Below are 20,082 nucleotides of genomic sequence, written 5' to 3' on the forward strand. Positions count from 1 at the left end.
TTATTGAAGAGATTGTCTTTTCTCCATTGTATATTCTTGCCTCCTTTGTTGTAGATTAATTGACCATAGGTGTGTGGGTTTATTTCTGGGCTCTCTTTTCTGTTCCACTGGTCTGTGTCTGGTTTTGTGCCAGTACCATACTGCTTTAATTACCGTAGCTTTGTGTATAGTCTGAAGTCAGGGAGCAAGTTACCTCCAGCTCTGTTTTTCTTTCTCAAGATTGTTTTGCCTATTTGGGGTTTTTTGGGTTTCCATATAAATTTAAAATTATTTGTTCTTGTTCTGTGAACAGTGCTGTGGGTATTTTGATAGGGACTGCATTGATTCTGAAGATTGCCTTGGGTAGTATAGTCATTTTGACAATATTGATTCTTCCAATCCAAGAACATGGTATATCTCTCCATCTGTTTGTGTCATCTTTGATTTCTTTAATCAGTGTCTTAAGTTCTCTGAGTACAGGTCTTTTACCTCCTTAGTTTTATTCCTAGGTATTTTATTCTAGGAATAAAATGTGATTGTAAATGGAATCGTTTTCTTAATTTGTTTCTGATAGTTCATTGTTAGTGTATACAAATGCACCAGATTTCTGTATATTAATTTTGTATCCTGCAACTTTACTGAATTCGTTGATGAGCTCTAGTAGTTTTTTAGTGGCGTCTTTAGGATTTTCCATGTATAGTGGCATGTCGTCTTGCAAACAGTAACAGTTTTATTTCTTCCTTTCCAGTTTGGATTCCTTTATTTCTTTTTCTTGTCTGATTGCTGTGGCTAAAACTTCCAATATTATATTGAATAAAAGTGATGAGACTAGACATCCCTGTCTTGTTCTTGATCTTAGAGGAAATGCTTTCAGCTTTTCACTGTTGAGTATGATGTTAGCTGTAGGTTTGTCATATATGGCCTTTATTATGTTGAGGTATGTTCCCTCTATACCCACTTACTGGAGAGTTTTTCTTATCGTAAATGGGTGTTGAATTTTGTCAGAAGCTTTTCCTGCATCTATTGAGATGATCATATGACTTTTATTCTTCAGTTTGTTAATATAGTGTATCACATTTTGATTGATTTGCAGATATTGAACTATTCCTGCATCCCTGGGATAAATCCCACTTAATCATGTCATATGATCCTTTTAATGAATTTTTGGATTAGTTTGCTAATATTTTGTTGAGGATTATTGCATCTATGTTCATCAGTGATATCTGCCTGTAATTTTCTCTTTTTTGTGATATCTTTGTCTGGTTTTGGTATCATGGTGATGCTGGGCTTGTAGAATGAATTTGGAAGCGTTCTTTCCTGTGCAGTTTTTTGGAATAGTTTCAGAAGGATAGGTGTTAATGCTTCTCTAAGTGTTTGGTAGAATTCACCTGTGAAGCCCTCTGGTCCTGCAGTTTTGTTTGTTGGGGATTTTAAAATTACTGATTCAACTTCAGTACCGGTAATTGGTTTGTTCATATTTTCTACTTCTTCCTGGTTCAGTCTTGGGAGCGTGTACATTTCTAGGAATTTATCCATTTCTTCTAGGTTTTCTGTTTTATTGGCATATAGTTGTTTGCAGTACTTTGTATTTCTGTGGTGTTAGTTGTAACTTCTTTTTCATTTCTGACTTTATTGATTTGGGCCCTCTTTTTTCTTGATGTGTCTGGCTAAGGCTTGTCAATTTTACCTTTTCAGAGAACCAGCTCTTAGTTTCATTGATTTTTTAAAATTGTTGTTTGTTTGTTTTGTTGTTGGTGTGTTTTTTTTGGTCTCTTTCTTTTTTTTTTTTTAATAAATTTATTTATTTATTTATTTTTAGCTGTGTTGGGTCTTTGTTTCTGTGCGAGGGCTTTCTCTAGTTGCGGCGAGCGGGGGCCACTCTTCATTGCGGTGCACGGGCCTCTCACTATCAGGGCCTCTCTTGTTGCGGAGCACAGGCTCCAGACGTGCAGGCTCAGTAGTTCTGGCTCATGGGCCCAGTTGCTCCGCGGCATGTGGGATCGTCCCAGACCAGGGCTCGAACCCGTGTCCCCTGCATTGGCAGGCAGATTCTCAACCACTGCGCCACCAGGGAAGCCCTGGTCTCTTTCATTTATTTCTGCTCTGATCTTTATGATTTCTTTCCTTCTGTTAACTTTGTGTTTTCTTTGTTCTTTTTCTGGTTCCTTTAGGTATAAGGTTAGGTTGTTTATTTGAGAGTTTTCTTGTTTCCTGAGGTAGGTTTGTATCACTATAAACTTCTTTCTTAGAACTGCTCTTGCTGTGTCCTATCGATTTTGGAGCGTTGTGTTTTCGTTTTAATTTGTCTTCAGGTATTTTTTGATTTCTTAGATTTCTTCAGTGATCTGTTGGTTGTTTAGTAGTGTATTGTTTAGTCTCCATGTGTTGTGTTTTTTTTGCAGTTTTTTCCTTGTATTTAATTTCTAGTTTCTTAATGTTGTATTGGAAAAGATGCCTGATATGATTACTGAGGCTTGTTTTGTGGCCTAGCATGTGATCTGTCCTGGGGAATGTTCCATGTTGCACTTGAAAAGAATGTGTATTCTGCTGCTTTTGGATAGAATGTTCTATATATATCTATTAAGTCCATTTGGTCTAACATGTCATTTAAGACCAGATTTTCTGTTTGGATGATCTGTCCATTGATGTAAATGGGGTGTTAAAGTCTCCTACTGTTATGTTACTGTCAGTTTCTCCCTTTGTACCTGTTAATATTTGCTTTACATATTTAACTCCTCCTGTGTTGGGTGCATATATTTACAATTGTTATATCTTCTTCTTAGATTGATCCCTTGATCATTATGTAGTGTCATTCTTTGTCTATTGTTACAGTCTTTGTTTTATAGTCTGTTTTGTCTGGTATAAGTATTGCTACCCTGGCTTGCTTTTGATTTCCATTTGCATGGAATACCTTTTTTTTTAATCCCCTTACTTTCAGTCTGTATGTGCCTCTAGATCTGAAGTGAGTCTCTTATAGGCAGCATATATATGGGTCTTATTTTTGTATCTCTTCAGCCACACTGTGTCTTTTGGTTGGAGCATTTAGTCCATTTACATTTAAGGTTATTATTGATAGGTATATACTTATTGCCGTTTTGTTAATTGTTTTGGGGTCGTTTTTGTAGTTCATTTTTGTTCCTTTCTTCTTCTTTTGTTCTCTTCCCTTGTGATGTGATGACTGTCTTTAGTTTTTTGGGAGGTTTTTTTGTTTGTTTTTGCCACACCGTATGGCATGTGGGATCTTAGTTCCCCGACCAGGGATCGAACCTGCGTCCCCTGCAGTGGAAGCATGGAGCCTTAACCTTGCCAGGGAAACCCCTATCTTTAGTATTATATTTGGATTCCTTTCTCTTTTGTGTTTGTGTACCTATTACAGATTTTTCATTTGTAGTTACCATGAGATTTATATATAACCGTCTATATATGTGTGATTATTTTAAGTTGCTGATCTCTTAACTTCAAATGCATTTTAACAACCCTGCATGTTTACTCCCCTCACCTAGTGATTACTGTTTTTGGCATCATATTTTACATTTTTTTGTTTGTGTATCCCTTACTTTCTTATTGTGGATACAGATGATTTTATTACTTTTGTCTTTTAACCTTCCTACTAGCTTTTTACATGGTTGGTTTACTACCATTACTGTATATTTGTCTTTACCAGTGTGCTTTTCTTCCTTTCATAATTTTCATGTTTCTAGTTGTGGTCTTTTCTTTTTCATGTAGAGAGTCCCTTTCACATTTCTTGTAAAGTTGATCTGGTGGTGCTGAACTCTTTTAGCTTTTGCTTGTCTGTAAAACTTTTGATCTCTCCATCAAATCTGAATGAAAGCCTTGCTGGGTATTTTTGGTTGTAGGTTTTTCTCCTTCATTACTTTAAATATATCATGACACTCCCTTCTGGCCTGCAGAGTTTCTGCTGAAAAGTCAGCCATATGGGAGTTCCCTTGCATGTAACTCATTGCTTTTCACTTGCTGCTTTTAATATTCTCTCTTTATCTTTAATTTTTGGCATTTTAATTACAGTGTGTCTTGGTGTAGTCCTCTTTGGGTTGATCCTATTTGGGACTCTCTGTACTTCCTGGACATGGATGTCTGTTTCCTTTCCCAGGTTTGGGGAGTTTTCAGCTATTACGTCATCAAATATGTTTTCTGCCCCTTTCTCTCTTCTCCTTTTGGGGCACCTATAACTTTTTTTTTTAAATTAAATTTATTAAATTTATTTATTAAAAAAAATTTTGGCTGTGTTGGGTCTTTGTTGTTGCGCGTGGGCTTTCTCTAGTTGCAGCAAGCAGGGGCTACTCTTCGTTGCGGTGCACGGGCTTCTTCTCATTGCAGTGGCTTCTCTTGTTGCGGAGCACGGGCTCTAGGCGTGTGGGCTTCGGTAGTTGTCGCACACGGGCTCGGTAGTTGTCGCACGCGGGCTCAGTAGTTGTGGCTTATGGGCCCTAGAGCGCAGGCTCAGTAGTTGTAGCACATGGGCTTAGTTGCTCCGTGGCATGTGGGATCTTCCTGGACCAGGGCTCGAACCCGTGTCCCTTGCATTGGCAGGTGGAATCTTAACCACTGTGCCACCAGGGAGGTCCCACCTATAACGTTTTGATATTGTCTCAGAGGTCTTGTAAGCTGACTTCATTTCCTTTTATTCTTTTCTCTATTTTCTGTTCAGCATCAGTGATTTCCACTACTCTGCCTTCCAGCTTACTGATCCATTTCTCTGTATCATTTAATCTACTGTTGATTCCTTCTAGTGTATTATTCATTTCAGTCATTTCAGTTATTGTAGTCTCCATCTCTGATTGGTGGTTCTTTATATTTTCTAAGTCTTTGTTTAAAACTTCTAATTTTTTTTTTTTCGGCCATGCCACTTAGCTTGCAGGATCTTAGTTCCCTGACCAGGGATTGAACCAGGGCCTAACTACTGGACCGCCAGGGAATTCCCAGCAATTTCTAACTTCTCACTCTGTTCATCTATTCTTCTCCTGAGTTCTTTGATCATCTTTATTATTGTAAAAACTTAACTCTTTATCTGATAGATTGCCTACCTCCACTTCATTTAGTTCTTCTTGGGGTTTTATCCTGTTCTTTTATAACATGTTCCTCTGTCACCTAACTTTTCTGAATTTGTTGTTTTTATTTCTATGTGTCTGGTAGGTTGGTTACATTTCCTGACCTTGGAGAAGTGGCCTTTTGTAGAAGACGTCCTATGCATCCCAGAAGTGTACTCTCCTCTGGTCACCAGTACTGTATGCTCTAGCTGTGCTCCTAACCTGTGTGGGCTGTGTGGGTCCTTTTACTATAGAGAGCTGGTTATGGTGGGCTGTCTGGTAGGACTGGCTGACCCCTGGTCTGGCTGGTTGCCAGGGGCTGCCTTGTGTGGAGGCTGCCAGCCACTGTTTGGCAGGGCCAGGTCACGTGGCTGGCTGCAGAAGCCTGGAGGGCTCTGGGGCTAGTGGTGGCTCACTCTTGGGCAGAACTGGGCTCTGGAGTGGGTGGTTGCAGAGCCAGCATTCCTGGATATAGTGTTGGCCTGCTGGTGGGTGGGGCCAGTTCCTGAAATGGCTCGCTCTAGGTTCCAGGCTGTCTCAGAGCTGGTGCTGGCCCACGGGCGTGTGGGGCTGGATCCCGCGGTGGCTGGTTGAATAGTGCATGGTATCTCAGAGGTGGTATTGGCCTGCTGATGCGTGGGGCCAGAGCCCAGGGGCTCCCAGAGCTATTGCCAGCTCACTGGTGGGTGGGGCTGGATCCAAAGGCCTCTGGCTGAGGTGCCCAAGGTGTCCCAAAGGAGATGTTGGCCTGCTGATGGCAAGGGCTGGAGCTTGGGGCTCCTGAGGGTGTTGCTGTCCTACTGGTGTACTGTCTGAGTCCTGACAAGGCAGGCTGTGGGGCATGGTGGTTCTGTTCCTGCTGTCTACCCACTGGTGGGTGGGGTCAGTGCCCAGGAGGTCCTGGGGTGTTGGCCCACTGGTGGGCAGAGCTGGCTCCCAGGGTCTCTGGCTGCAGGGTCTTGGAAGTACTGAGTCCAATGCCTGTGTACTAAGTGTCTGGGTCCAGGTCCTGGGTCCTCTGGTGGACAGAGCTGTGTTCAGGGATGGCTCTGGGCTATGGAGGTCTTAAGGCAGCCTGGCTGCTCATGGGTGGGACTGTGTCCCCACATGGCTAGTTACTTGGCCTGAGGGGACCCAGTACTTGGGCCTACAGGCTGGTGGGAGGGGGTAGGGCTGGGTCCTGAGGCTAACAAGCTAAAGGGAGGATTCCAAAATGGCACTTGCCAGCACCAGTGTCCCCATGGTAGAAGGAACTCTCAAAAATGGCTGCTGTCAGTGTCTTTGTCCCCAGAGTGAGCTCTACTTGCTCCCTGTCTCTCCAGGAGACTTTCCAAGTTCAGCAGGTAGGTCTGACCCAGGCTCCTTTCAAATTACTGCTTCTGCACGGGGTCCCGGAGCATGTGAGATTTTGTGTGCACCCTTTAAGAGTAGCGTCTCTCTGGATCTCCCAGAAGTAAGCCCCACTAGCCTTCAAAGCCAAATGTTCTGGGGGCTCATCTTCGTAGTGCACCCCTGTGTTGGGGAGCCTGATGTGGGGCTCAGACCACTTGCTCCTTGGGGAAAACCTCTGCAATTGTAATTATCTTCCCATTTGTGGGTTACCCCCCCAGGGGTGTGGGTTTTGACAATATTGCAACTCCACCCTTCCTACCTATCTTGTTGTGGTTTCTTATATCTTTAGTTGTAGATCTTTTCTGCTAGTCTTCTGGGTTTTCTCATTGATAGTTGCTCTGTAAATGGTTGTAATTTTGCTGTGCCCATGAGAGGAGGTGAGCTTACGGTCTTCCTACTCCTTGGCCCAGCCCTATGATTTTTCTTTTTTTTTTAATATATAAATTTGTTTTTGGCTGCGTTGGGTCTTCATTGCTGTGTGGGCTTTCTCTAGTTGCAGTGAGCCGGGGGCTACTCTTCGTTGTGGTGCGCAGGCTTCTCATTGCCGTGGCTTCTCTTGTTGTGGAGCATGGGCTCTAGGTGCGTGGGATTCAGTAGTTGTGGTTCACGGGCTCAGCAGTTGTGGCTCGCGGGCTCTAGAGCACAGGCTCAGTAGTTGTGGCGCATGGGCTTAGTTACTCTGCGGCATGTGGGATCTTCCTGGACCAGGGCTCGAACCCGTGTCCCCTGCATTGGCAGGCGGATTCTTAACCACTGTGCCACCAGGAAGTCCTCTTTCTTGATGTTTAATGAGAAATTGTAAGAAGGAACATTGAAGGCTGCTAACCAGAAGCCATTTTTGACTTGAAAGTCCCTTCTTATACATCAGTTAGAATCAAAGGCTTTGTTGTGTTCAAACTTTTATTTTACAGATGAGGAGACAGGCCTCCAAGAGGCTGTGATGTGCACAAGGTTATTTAGCTAGTGTACAGGCAACCAGGGAGAAAACGTCTGGGCCTGGGCTTTCTTATTCTCCTGATGAGAAAGTGAGACTGGTAGAGATCTGGTACAGGGAAAGAGGCACCCGTCCCTGCCTTCAGGCCTGCCCTAGGGCAAAGCTGAGCTACACCCTGGTTAAGTTCCCTTCACAGCCCCTTGCTCTGTTTGCTGAGCAAGGCCTCCCATGCTGACCGCCAGTTACTGGGGCTTTCGAAGGTGCAGGATGCAGGAGGTGGGGCTGTATTCCTTCACAATGATTTTTCAGAGCCGAGGGAAAGCAAGTCCCAGCGATGAGGGATGATGACTGGAGGAACTGAGTAAAGGGAGAACTAGACAACTGTCTTCAAACATTAGGGGAGTTGTCCTAAGTAACATGTAGCAGATTCAGTGTGTGGTGGTTGTGGGGTGAGCAGATTTCAGATCACTGGAAGGAAGACCTACGAGGCTGGACTGTGCGACGACAGAACTGTCTGCCTTAGGAGCCGCGTTTCCCCTGGCCGGGGGGTGGCCAGACTTTGGAGAGAGTATAGAGGACATTATTCCATATTAGGAAAGTGGACCAAATGACCTCGAAAATCCTTCCCCAATACTGCTGTTCTGTGAATTTAGAGTTGAGAAAAGGTTTTGCCAGGTTCAGTAAGGGTGACTGGAAGCAGTTTTGTAGCTATCGAGAATCAGGGACATTCAGGAGTCACAGAGGTCAGGGGAATCTTTCGTGTTAGGAATTGTTGCAATTACAGATAAACTGCTCTGTTTGAGTTTGGTTTTTCATTCAGAGTTTGCCCTGATCACTAGAGGTTACTGGAGGCAAATGGGAATATTCTTCACTGTTTATATTGTCAGCCACATCTGGTATTAGGTTAGATCTTAAAATGGGAACAAACCAAGTACCTTGGATCCCTGCTTTTACAAGAGAACACAGGAGGATCGAGGTCAAGTTAGAATATAGTTGCTCCATGAGGTTTCCCCTCATGTTGGCTGTTTCTGTGAGAGCAAGAGCTATTAAGAGCACTCATGGCTTCTAGAGAGACAGTGACTTACATGGCTGATGTGAGCTAGAATAGAAGATTAACATGCATATGGGGTAAGTCTCAAATTTTAATTCACCAGCACCTTAAGGGGAATGTAGAGAGGAAATAAAAGGCGGCAACAATTGACAGTAAACATCAGGGGGTTTGCTAGCAGTGGTATTAGACATTAGCAGTAGCAGGTCAAAGATATCTCCATTAGGCTTTAAGACAGTGAAAGATTTGGATGCATGTACAATTTAGGCTGGTCTCTGAATTTCTACAGTTGCGGGCTTCTCTCATCATCGTTCACATGGGGATGCCTCTGTTGCCCATGTCCTTCCCCAGGGATGCAGGAATAAGACTAGGCCAAATGCTTTCATACTCCATAAGTCCTTATCCCATCTCTGTCTACTCAGTCACCGAGTCATTCACATCCTAGCTGATGCCAGGTTACCAATTTTCCCCTGCTTCCCTTAGAAGTCATTTCCTCTTTTCTCCAAATTTCTATTCTATCCATCCTTTTTCTCATGTTTTTAAGTAAGTTCTCCCTCTATGCTGGAATCCTCTTCAATTTGCAAACAACCTCTTCCTTTCCATAGCTCCATGTTGGAGAAAACGAGATTGTCTTGAGGCAAAGTTGGAGGGCAACTAACCAGGATAGAAGGGATGTCCAGGCCTACTCACCACATCTCCTGACATACTTAGAATTTGGCTTCTGGGGAGGGGTGAAGGAAGTACCTCTTCCCTTAAATTGTCAGGCATATTAGCCTCTTCCTTCCCCCCACATAAAAATTAGCTCTTTCCCTGGCCAGGCTTAAAGTTTCTTAAGATAGGGGATGACCTTACCTAGTTACTGTGCAGTCAGTATCCAGCCCTCTAGTTCTGTGGTTCTCAAACCTCAGCATACATCGGAATCACCCCGAGGGCTCACTGACGGAGACTGCTCGAGCCCACCCTCCACCCTTAGAATTTCTGTCCCAAGGTGGACCCTGAGAACCTGCATTTCTAACACGTTCCCAGGTGATACTGCTGCTGCTGGTCTGAGGAGCACAGTCTGAGCACCACTGACCTAGTTTAGCTTCTCCCAAAGACCTGCCTGGAGAAACCAGCCTCCTCAGTGTAGCTTCCCAGTCCTGACGGTATGTGCCACCCATTCCCCTGAAGTCCCTCAGAGGTGGAATTCAGCTGACACTTTGGGATGGGCGATACTTACTTAGTAAAATAAGAGACCAAGACACCAGGATCTTGTTAGCTGGATATATTTCTGTTTGTTTGTTTGTTTTTGTTTTTGTCACAGAACACTGTTTGCAGTAGAGGAAACTGGCATTGCAGTCTGGTGGTAAAATGGCTTGTTCACATAAACCAGTACATGTTCATCCTTTAGCGCAAAAAGCCCTAATGGCGCGTACCCTATTGAAATTCAGGACATCTCCAATATTCTCTCTCTCTGTTTTTCTTTGTCACTTTTTTTTTTTAAATAAACATTTTCAAGGTTTGTCCAAAAGAAGGCCATATAGGTTCTTGGCTAGCGGAAGACAATTCAGAACAGTTGTTGCACACTTGGACTGTTACCTTCTCCAGGCTGGCAGTTGATATCTTATTTTTTTCCAACTCATTTTTATTAAAAAAATAAAAAAATGCTCCAACTATCAGTTTTACAAAATCTCTAAGGGAAACACAAGAGCAAGGTGCTGAGGTAAAAAACACCTGAGGTAGCTTTTTTTTGTGTGTTTTTCTCGTTAAAAAAATCTGTAAATTTAACGCCCTGGGCCAACGACCTCGTGTAAATTGCTATTTTCCTCCATATTTTTTTTTTAAAGAAAGAAATCATTTTGCTGAATATTGATGGCTTATACACCAAAATGTAAAAAGACAAAATACATTCTTTCTTTGTGGAATTTTTCTTTGTTTGTTTGGTTTGATGATGGGTTACTGTTTTTCCTCTTCCAAAATGCTAGGACAAGTACCATTGACTCTTGTTCTTTTGAGTAACCAAGTGTAAGTTGAGGCTGGTTTGTGTGTTTCGCTTTTGTTCCTTTGTGTGATGTGATACTCAGAGCACTGCTTTGCCTGGGGGGTGCGTAGATATGGGAATTGAGACAGAGGGATGAGGGAATTAACAAGAATGGGGATGGAGAGGATGGGGAGGGAGAGGGGGTAGGGGAGAGATAAACAGAGAGAGACAGAGAATTATATAGCAGTATGCAAAAACCAGTTTAAAACCTGTGAAGCAAAGAGAAATGGGTGTGTGAGCTAGACAGGGATGAAGAGAGACAGAGTTTCCTCTTCAGAGAGACGGTATCCCTTCTGTTGACATACACAGGTGATCCAGAACTGCTGTGAGTGTCCTTTCGACGAGATTTCCCTCCGGGTGAATTTTGTGTGGGTGGCCTTGAAGCTCCTTACTAAACCGTTAGACCTCCCAAAGCACGACTTTATTCTTTAAAGTCTAGAAAAGCCTGCTTTCTCTTTAAAAAGAAAAAAGAATAACTGATTAAAAATTGGAGTTAGTTGAGTTATTTGATATATTATTTCTAAAATATATTAACGCCGCAGGCACCCTGTGTAACCCACAGGCCACATATCTTAACATCTTTCCCTTCTAATATGTACATACATGTACAGAGACAATTTTCCGCAAAAAGAAAAGGGTGTGAATTTTGCTTTGATTTGAACGCGTTCACCTATGTTAGTTCAACTAGAAGGGATAGCGTGGTGGGGTTAGGAGAGACCCGAGTGGATGGTGAAGTGGATGGCTGGGAAGCCTGCAGAGGCCCTGGGGGAGCTGGGAGGCCGGGCCCCGGCACGGCTGCCCTCCCGCCTCCTCCCTGGCCCCCCGGATTCTCAGGGCCTCTGCAGAGCCCCTGGCGCCTCCGCAGACTTCTCATTCCTCAGGATGGTCTTTGGTTTGCTCCCGATCTGGCTGGCTGTGTTTGGTCTCATTCTGTCAGGTGTTGGAAGGGCTACATTCATCCGTTGTTTGCTGGTGCCTGTGGGAGCCTCACTTGCTGCGCTGTGAGGCAACTCCCTGAGGATATTTCTGCTCCTGCTGCTTCACCTGTTGTACAATTTCCCTGATCTTGCGCTGTGCAGTCTGCAGCAAGGGAGAGGAGGGGGACAGGGGAGAAAAGGAACCCAGTTCTGAGGACAAGCAGTGGGGTGTGGGGAAGCGGGGCTGGGACTTGGGGGAAGGAGGCGGTAAACTCAGAAAAGTGTCATCTACCTACTGAGGCCCTGACTCCAGGCCTTTTCTGCCTGGAAGTAAAGTGGCAGAGTTCCCCACCCCCACCCCGCTGAGGCTGCTGGGTGGAGGGTAAGAGGGTGGGACCCCAGGAAGCAGAACCAGGGCATTAGTGACTAGGGAACCTGCAGAGGTCAGACGGCATCCTCCCTCCCAGCTAACACACGCTCCAACGTCCAACGCTTCGCCTCCTCCCCGCCTTCCTAGAGTTACTGCAAAGACAGTGGTGTATGGCAAGGGAAGATGGAGTCAATGGGATGGGGATAAAGTGAGAAACTGGCCCAGACACTCTACCCTGAACAAGTGGAGAAAACACATGAACCCAAACCTGTCCCCTCACCCACCCTGCTGCTCCCACTGCAGGGAGAACCCTGCAGACTGAACTCCTACAGGAGCCCAGCCACTGAGACCCACACCGGGGACACTGGAAGAGCTGGGATGGGAGAGCCCCAGGGGGTGGTGTGGTCGGGCTCTGACTCTACGAGTCTCAAAGGGTGCTGGTGGGGTGCAGGGCGCAGCAGCGTGGCAGGTCCTGGCAAAGGCACGGCACTGAGCGCGCAGGCTGACGCTCAAGACAAACCTGCAGTCTTGGCTTAGACTGCCTCTGCTCCTTTGGGACAGGGGCTGGACTGCTCTATCCCCAAACCCAACCCCCTCCCCCAACAACAACAACAAGCATCAAAAAGAACCAGGTCACGTGATCCTGAGTCACTAGCCCTTCTGACTGGAGGAGAAGCAGCTGTGTGGAGCCCTGAGTCCTAATGGGGGTTGTCACAGTGAGGTAGAGGAGAGGAAAGAGAAACAAGGGTCTCCTGACATGAGCGTTTAACCCATAATAGTGGAATTGTGGCACCTAGGCTGGTCCTCAGGGCCCAAGGGTGGCCCTTGCCTGAGGCCTGAGCAGGAGGACGAGGGAACAGGAGAGCCCGCAGTTCAGCATTTCAGAGGCTTGAACTGTGCTGGCTTGACTCCAAAGCTCTATACCCTTCCTCAGGCTCCTCTAGCAGGCCTGGGAGAGCAGTGGTGAGCCAAGAACAGCCGCCCCTGCCCTGTTCCATCTGTGCATGGGGGTCAGGGTCGGGGGGTGTGCACGGCCTGGGGCCACTGGACAGGTCACCAAGAACTTAGAGACTTGCAAAGAGATTAGCAGGAGAGACTGGACCCTCACAGCACAGGTACCTGGCTGGCAAAGAAATGCCCGATAATTCGGACAATCACTTCCTCATTTTCATCTGGCGTTTGGTCACGAGGCACAATGACTTCTGCACTGGTTAAGTTCTGCAGTTCATTCACCTGTGAAGGGAGAAACCAAAAAAATTCCTGTGACTTGCTTCACTGCAGTGGTCGGGAACCGGAACCCAGCATATCTGCAAGGTATGTTTGTATACTCTGGGCGGGACTCTGCTCCTTATCATTTTCCTGCTGCTGTGTGTGTGGGTTTACAGGGGCAGGAGGCAGGCTCCCTGTCTTCATTTCCCAGCACGTAGCCTAGATGCAGTGTTCCTGGACCCAGGACCCTGCTGTTTCGGTGTCTGGCTCAGCACTGTGCATTTGGGGCCCTCAGCTCTGGATGATGCTAATTACATTTTTGTCCTTGAAGAGTCAGTGGGGGTCTGAGGGAAGTCAGGCCAGGAGACGAAGCCAGCTCAGAGCACACTTACGGTTTTGCCACCCTTGCCGATCACACGGCCGGCTGTAGAGGAGGGCACTCGGATGTGGGCTTCCAGCTTCACCTCCTCTTTGGGGTTAAAGAAGTTTTCTTCTTTCAGTTTCCCAAAGATCCGCCCCTGAGCCTGACAGAGCAAGACACGTCAACCTGCTTTAGCAGCACTGCTACAGGAACCAGTGAGTCCAGGCAATGGGACAGCCCCAGCCCCATGCTCCCCGGGGTCTGCTCAGCTCGCTCAGACCCCGTGGGTGCATGCCTGCCACACCCAAGGAGTGCACCTTGCAGACATGCACAGACACTCCCGTGTCTTCAGGTTTGCACATGGATCGCACAGGAAGCTTTCTGTGTATAGGGTCAGGGTGGAACTACATGTCTTACTTCCGTATTCCTGAGCACCAATAAATGTTTGGTTGGATGAATTTGTTCAGGGAATTCTTAACTTCCTCCCACCATGATATGTTCAGGCCTCTGGTTATTAAAGGATGGAGGCAAGGGTGGTGGTGATGGGATTTGCTCTTTGATGTCTAACTCCAGAGCCAGTGTAGCCAAAAGCTTTTTGTTCTTTTTAAAAGAACCTTTTTTTTAAAAAAAAATTATTTATTTATTTTTTGGCTGCACCACGTGGCATGTGGGATCTTAGTTCCCCAACCGGGGATCAAACCCGTGCCCCCTGCAGTGGAAGTGCAGAGTCTTAACAACTGGACCGCCAGGGAAGTCCCTAAAAGAACCTTAAAAAAAACTGAGATAACTTACATAACCTAAAATTCAGCATTTTAAAGTGTACACTCCAGTGGTTTTTAGTATATTCACTAGGTTGTGCAACCACCACTGCTATCCAGAACATTTCCATCCCATTCCCCCAAATAAAAACCCATACCTATTAGCAGATAGTCCCAATTCCTCCCTTCCCCATGTCCCTGGCAACCACTAAACTACCCTTCTGTCTCTGGATTTGCCTTTTCTGGATGTTTCACATAAATAGAATATATAATATGTGGTCTACTGTGTCTGCCTTCTTTCACTTGGTGTAATGTTTTCTAGGTTCATCCATGATATAGCATGCATCAGAATTTCACTCTTTCCATGGCTGAATGATATCTTATTATGTGGATATACCACATTTTGTTTATCCATTCATGAGTTGAAGGATTATTGTTCTTGAACATTTACATGTGTTAATTTTTTTTCAGACACATTTCAAATATTTTTAATACAAATTATACTTTTACAAATAAATGTTTCTGACTTTCAGAAAACTCAAGTTATAATTTTCCTAGGGGTGAAAAGGCAATAACAAAACAATGCAGGGGAAGGGAGACAAGATGGTGGAATAGAAGGACTTGAGCTCACCACCTCTCACGAAAACACCAAAATCACAACTAACTGCTGAACAACCATTGACAAAAAAAACCCCTGGAACCTATCAAAAAAGATATTCTACATCCAAAGACAAAGAAGAAGCCACAACGAGATGGCAGGAAGGGTGCTTTCACGATATAATCAAATCCCACACCCACCAGATGGGTGACCCACAAACTGGAAACTAATTATATCGTAGAGGTTCTCCCATAGGAGTGAGAGTTCTGAACCCCATGCTAGGGTCCTCAGCCTGGTGGTCTGGCATCTGGAGGAGGAGCCTCCAGAGCATGTGGCTTTGAAGGCCAGTGGGGCTTGAGTGCAAGAGCTCCGCAAGACTAGAGGAAACAGAGACTCCATTCTTGGAGGGCGCACACAAGGTTTCATGTGAACCGCAACCCAGGGCAAAGCAGTGACTCCACAGGAGCCTGGGCCAGACCTACCTGTGGGTCTTGGAGGGTCTCCTGGGGAGGCAGGGGTTGGCTGTGGCCCACTGCAGTGGCAAGGACACTGGTAGCGGAGGCCCCAGGGAATACTTCTCAGCGTGAGTATGCCTCCTCCCTGAGGTCGCCATATTGGTACTGAGACCTGGCCCCACCCAACAGCCTGCAGGCTCCAGCGCTTGGACACCTCGGACCAAACAACCAACAAGGTGGGAATACAGCCCCACCCACTGACAGCTGCCTAAAGTCATCCTGAGCCCACAGCCACCTCCAGACACACCCCTTGACACGGCCCTGCCCACCAGAGGGACAAGACCCAGCTCCACCCTCCCATGGGCAGGCACAAGTCCGTCCCACCAGGAAGCCTGCACAAGCCCCTGGACCAACCTCAGCCAGGGGTTGAGGCAGACACCAGAAGCAAGAACTACAGTCTGGCAGCCTGCAGAACGGAGACCACAAACACAGAAAGTCAGACAAAATGAGACAGCAGAGAAATATGTTCCAGACGAAGGAACAAGATAAAACCCCAGAAGAACAACTAAGTGAAATAGAGATAGGCAATCTCCCTGAAAAAAGAATTCAGAATAATGATAGTAAAGATAATCCAAGATCTTGGAAAAAGAATGGAGGCACAGACCAAGAAGATACAAGAAATATTTAACAAAGAGCTAGAAGATTTAAAGAACAAACAGATGAACAATACAATAACTGAAATGAAAAATAAACTAGAAGGAATCAAAGGCAGAAGAGATGAGGCAGAAGAATAAATAAGTGAGCTGGGAGACAGACTGGTGGAAATCACTGCCACAGAACAGAATAAAGAAAAAAGAATGAAAAGAAATGAGGACAATTTAAGAGACCTCTGGGGCAACATTAAATGCACCAAGATTTGCATTACAGGGTTTCCAGAAGGAGAAGAGAGAAATGGCCCTAGAAAATATTTGAAAAGATAATAGCCAAAAACTTCCCTAACATGGGAAACGAAACACTCACTCAAGTCCAGGAAGCACAGAGAATCCCATACAGGATAAACCCAAGGAGGAACATGCTGAGACACATATTAATCAAACTGACAAAAATTAAAGACAAAGGGAAAATATTAAAAGCAACAAGAGAAAAGCAACAAATAACACACAAGGGAATCCCCATAAGGTTATCAGCTGATTTTTCAGCAGAAACTCTGCAGGCCAGAAGGGAGTGGCACCATATATTTAAAGTGATAAAAGGGGAAAAAACTACAACCAAGAATACTCTACCCACCAAGGCTCTTATTCAGATTCAATGGAGAAATCAAAAGCTTTACAGACAAGCACAAGCTAAGAGAATTCAGCACCACCAAACCAGCTTTACAACAAATGCTAAAGAAACTTCTCTAGGTGGAAAAGAAAAGCCCACAACTAGAAACAGGAAAATTACGAATGGGAAAGCTCACTGGTAAAGGCAAACATACAGTAAAGGTAGGAAATCATCCACACACAAATATGATATCAAAACCAGCAATCATGAGGAGAGTACAAATGCAGGATATTGGAAATGCATTTGAAATGAAGAGACCAGCAACTTTAAACAATCATACACACACACACACACACACATATAGACTGTTATATCAAAACCTTGTGGTAACCACAAACCAAAAATCTACAACAGGAACATACACACAAAAAAGAAAGAGCAATCCAAACACAACACTAAAGATAGTCATCAAATCACAAGACAAGAAAAAAAAGAGGAAGGGAAGAAAAAAGACCTACAAAAACAAATACAAAACAATTAACAAAATGGCAATAAGAACATACATATTGATAATTACCTTAAATGTAAATGGATTAAATGCTCCAACCAAAAGATATATATATATATATATACACACACACACACACACACAATGGAATATTACTCATCCATATAAAAGAATGAAATAATACCACTGCAGCAACATGGATGGACCTAGAGATTATCATACTAACTGAAGTCAATCAGACAGAGAAAGATGAATATCATATGATATCACTTATATGTGGAATCTAAAACAATGATACAAATGAACTTATTTACAAAACAGAAACAGACACAGACTTTGAAAACAAACTTACGGTTACCAAAGGGGAAACGGGGGGGGGGGGAGGGATAAATTAGGAATTTGGGATTAACATATACACATTACTATATATAAAATAGTCAACAAGGACCTACTGTATAGCACAAGGAACTGTACTCAATATTGTGTACTAACCTATATGGGAAAAGGATCTGAAAAAGAATGGATATATGTATATGTATAACTGAATCACTTTGCTGTACACCTAAAACTGACACAACATTGTAAGTGAACTATACTCCAATATAAAAAATTAAAACAATGCCCCCCCCCCCCCCCAAACACTTCCAACAAACTGTGCTGTTTCCCCTCACATCCATGTTTATGCCCCATCTTCAAAACCACGACCAAGGGGATCAGAGATGCCATCTGAACAGGGCATTGACAGAGAGTCCTTTTCCACGGGAAAGAAGGGAAGGAGGGTTCCACACAGAGGGAGCAGCCTGGAGGTGGGGAAGACAGGGTGGGTGGGGACTATAGAAGGAAGGGAAATGGAGGTGGGGCCTCCAAAGAAGAGCCTGAACCTGGCTCTGGGGCAGGTGCGCCTGCTAAAGGCCCTCAGCCTTCCCTAACAGGCGGCCCTGTATCCAGGGCTGCAGGGCTGAAGGGGTTCTTGGCACTGACCTTGAACTGGGCTTCAGGTGGGCCGGTGATGATGACCATCCTTTCACTGACATCTGGGCCTTCTGCTGGGGCAATCTGCAGTTCACAAAGCAAGAGGGAAATGCTACTGCTTGGCTCTGTTCCCCGAGCTCCTCCGTCTTGTCTAAGAGGATGGCACACCCACTAGCAAGAGATTATAAGACTCATGCCTTTGTACCTGGTGCTTTGTCTGACCCTGCTGCTTCCACCCTGGGTCTTAGGAGATTATGGCCGTAGTGCCCAGTATCACATTTGGGTCTCTGGCCACCCAGGAATAGTTGGAAACAAGTTAGTACTTACTGCCTGTCCTGGCCCCCACCAGCAGTGTGACCGGCCTCCTTTCACCAAGGAGCTCCACTAGCCCACCCAGGGCCCAGAGGCGAGGAAGGGCTGGTCCACAGAGGAGTTAAGTTGGAGTCAGCCTGCAGAGAGGGCTGTTAGTGACAGGTGTGACGAGGACCAGCTCCTCTGTAGCACACGAATCAACTGATGGCACCAGAGCAAGAATGAGGACACCTCGGTTCCACTGCGCGCTCTACAAACCCCTCCTCCCCCCACAGATGAAACGTGGCAGTTGAACCTGGCAAGCTCAAAACCTCCTAGCTCTCACTCTGTGACTCTGATGTCTTTTATAACAGAACTCAAGGTGGAACAACCGAACATTTTTTTGTTAGATCCTCTTTACATATTTTTTTCCCCGCATACCTTGCCTTATTTCAAAAACCTTTAAGGTAGCTTTAAAAATAAATACAATGTAGCATAATTAAAGTTAAATTTATTTATTTATTTATTTTTTTGGGGGGGGGGCACACCACGTGGCTTGTGGGATCTTAGTTCCCTAATCAGGGAACTTGTGCCCCCTGCAATGGAAGCGTGGAGTCCTAACCACTGGACCACCAGGGAATTCCCATAAAGTTACTTTTAAATGAGCTAAAAGTACACCAGGCACTTAGGGATAAGCCAGGAGTGAGGTTAGTACACAAATGCACCTTATAAAGTCCTACACACCACCCAGAGACCCCATCCCCGAGACGGAGCTGTTCAGCGTGAACATGAGTCACCACTGACGGGGCATGTCTGAAGTTATCACCTCTGAACCACTGTGTCTCAGCCTTGGCTCCCGCAAGAAGACCTCCACCTCCACAGGGTTTTAGTTTTCTCTCAGTACATGTCCTAAGCCAGGCTGCACCTGCAGGCCTCAGGGTCCTGTGTTGCTGTCCCAGCTTTACCGTGAAGACAGACCCAAGGCCTGTGCTGACCTTGCCCACTCTGAAAGGAGAGATTCTTCTATGAGACCTTCAAAGAAGATCTGGCGCTGACTACTTAGTGGCACGAGGATGAACGTTGAGACACAGGTCACTGACCACTGAGCTTCTTGGGGGGTCTTCCCTTTGCTGCGGGCAGACCACCTGCCAGCCTTCAACTGCAGGGCAGCAGCCTCAGCCAAAAAACAGATGTGTCCAGGGGACTGAGACCCTCCAGCAGGCCGCATACAGACTGGCCCTTAAGATCACTGGCGGGAACCCTCATCTCTACTTCTACATCCATAGGTGGCATTAAATCTGCTCCTTATTTCCAAGAGTAAATGAGAGTGACAGGAGCACGGACACGGTGGTTCCCAGCTCTTATCCACCCAAATCAAGAAGGGCTGAAAGGCTAATTCATAATTCACGTTGACCCAATCAGCTCTCACAGTTGCCTTGCTCCAATCCTGAAAGAAAGCCCCCCATCTCTCCACTACCTGGTATTCACAGCCCAGCCCAGAACTCTGAGAGCCGCACGTGTGCTCCTGCAGTTCTGGGATGGCACTCCCCAGGCAAACTCCCTGAGAGGACCTGGAATGAGGACTCCACTTTATGACTGAAGCAAATGGGATGCAGAAAGATGAGGTGACCACCAAGATCACAGGTGAGCAGGGCTGAAACAAGGATCAGGAATTTTGTGTGGCATTCTGAAGCCTGTCGCCCAGATGATGTGCAGGAAAGGCAGGCGACGGGGGCTTAGCTCTCGCCTGTAACTGAAGCATCTCTTGCACGCACTGCCCGATCCCAACTCAGCCCACCCCCTTCCAGCACTCTGCTCCCACGTGTTAGTGTAAAGCTCTCCCCCTGCCCCAGCAGCATCAAATGTGCCTCTAGTTGTGGCCCCCGAAGACTGGCAGAGCAGGATTGGGGTGTGTGGTTCTCTGGAATTAGTGAGATCATCATCTTTAGAGACACATGC

General features: G+C 45.6%; 1 protein-coding gene across 2 annotated transcripts in view; it reads right to left on the bottom strand.

The window, feature by feature from the left end:
* Positions 1-7,312: 7,312 nt before the first annotated feature.
* Positions 7,313-20,082, bottom strand: part of IGF2BP2 (insulin like growth factor 2 mRNA binding protein 2) — a 165,889-nt gene continuing 153,119 nt past the window's right edge. For both annotated transcript variants that reach the window (XM_036851482.1, XM_036851483.1), the window contains 4 exons: positions 17,842-17,916; positions 13,310-13,441; positions 12,828-12,941; positions 7,313-11,501 (listed from right to left, as the gene is read on the bottom strand). In XM_036851482.1, coding sequence (XP_036707377.1) covers positions 11,409-11,501; positions 12,828-12,941; positions 13,310-13,441; positions 17,842-17,916 — 414 coding nt within the window. In that variant the 3' untranslated portion in view covers positions 7,313-11,408. The remainder of the gene's footprint in view (positions 11,502-12,827; positions 12,942-13,309; positions 13,442-17,841; positions 17,917-20,082) is intronic.

Source organism: Balaenoptera musculus, chromosome 4 (genome assembly GCF_009873245.2).
Source record: "Balaenoptera musculus isolate JJ_BM4_2016_0621 chromosome 4, mBalMus1.pri.v3, whole genome shotgun sequence".
NCBI lineage: Eukaryota > Metazoa > Chordata > Mammalia > Artiodactyla > Balaenopteridae > Balaenoptera > Balaenoptera musculus.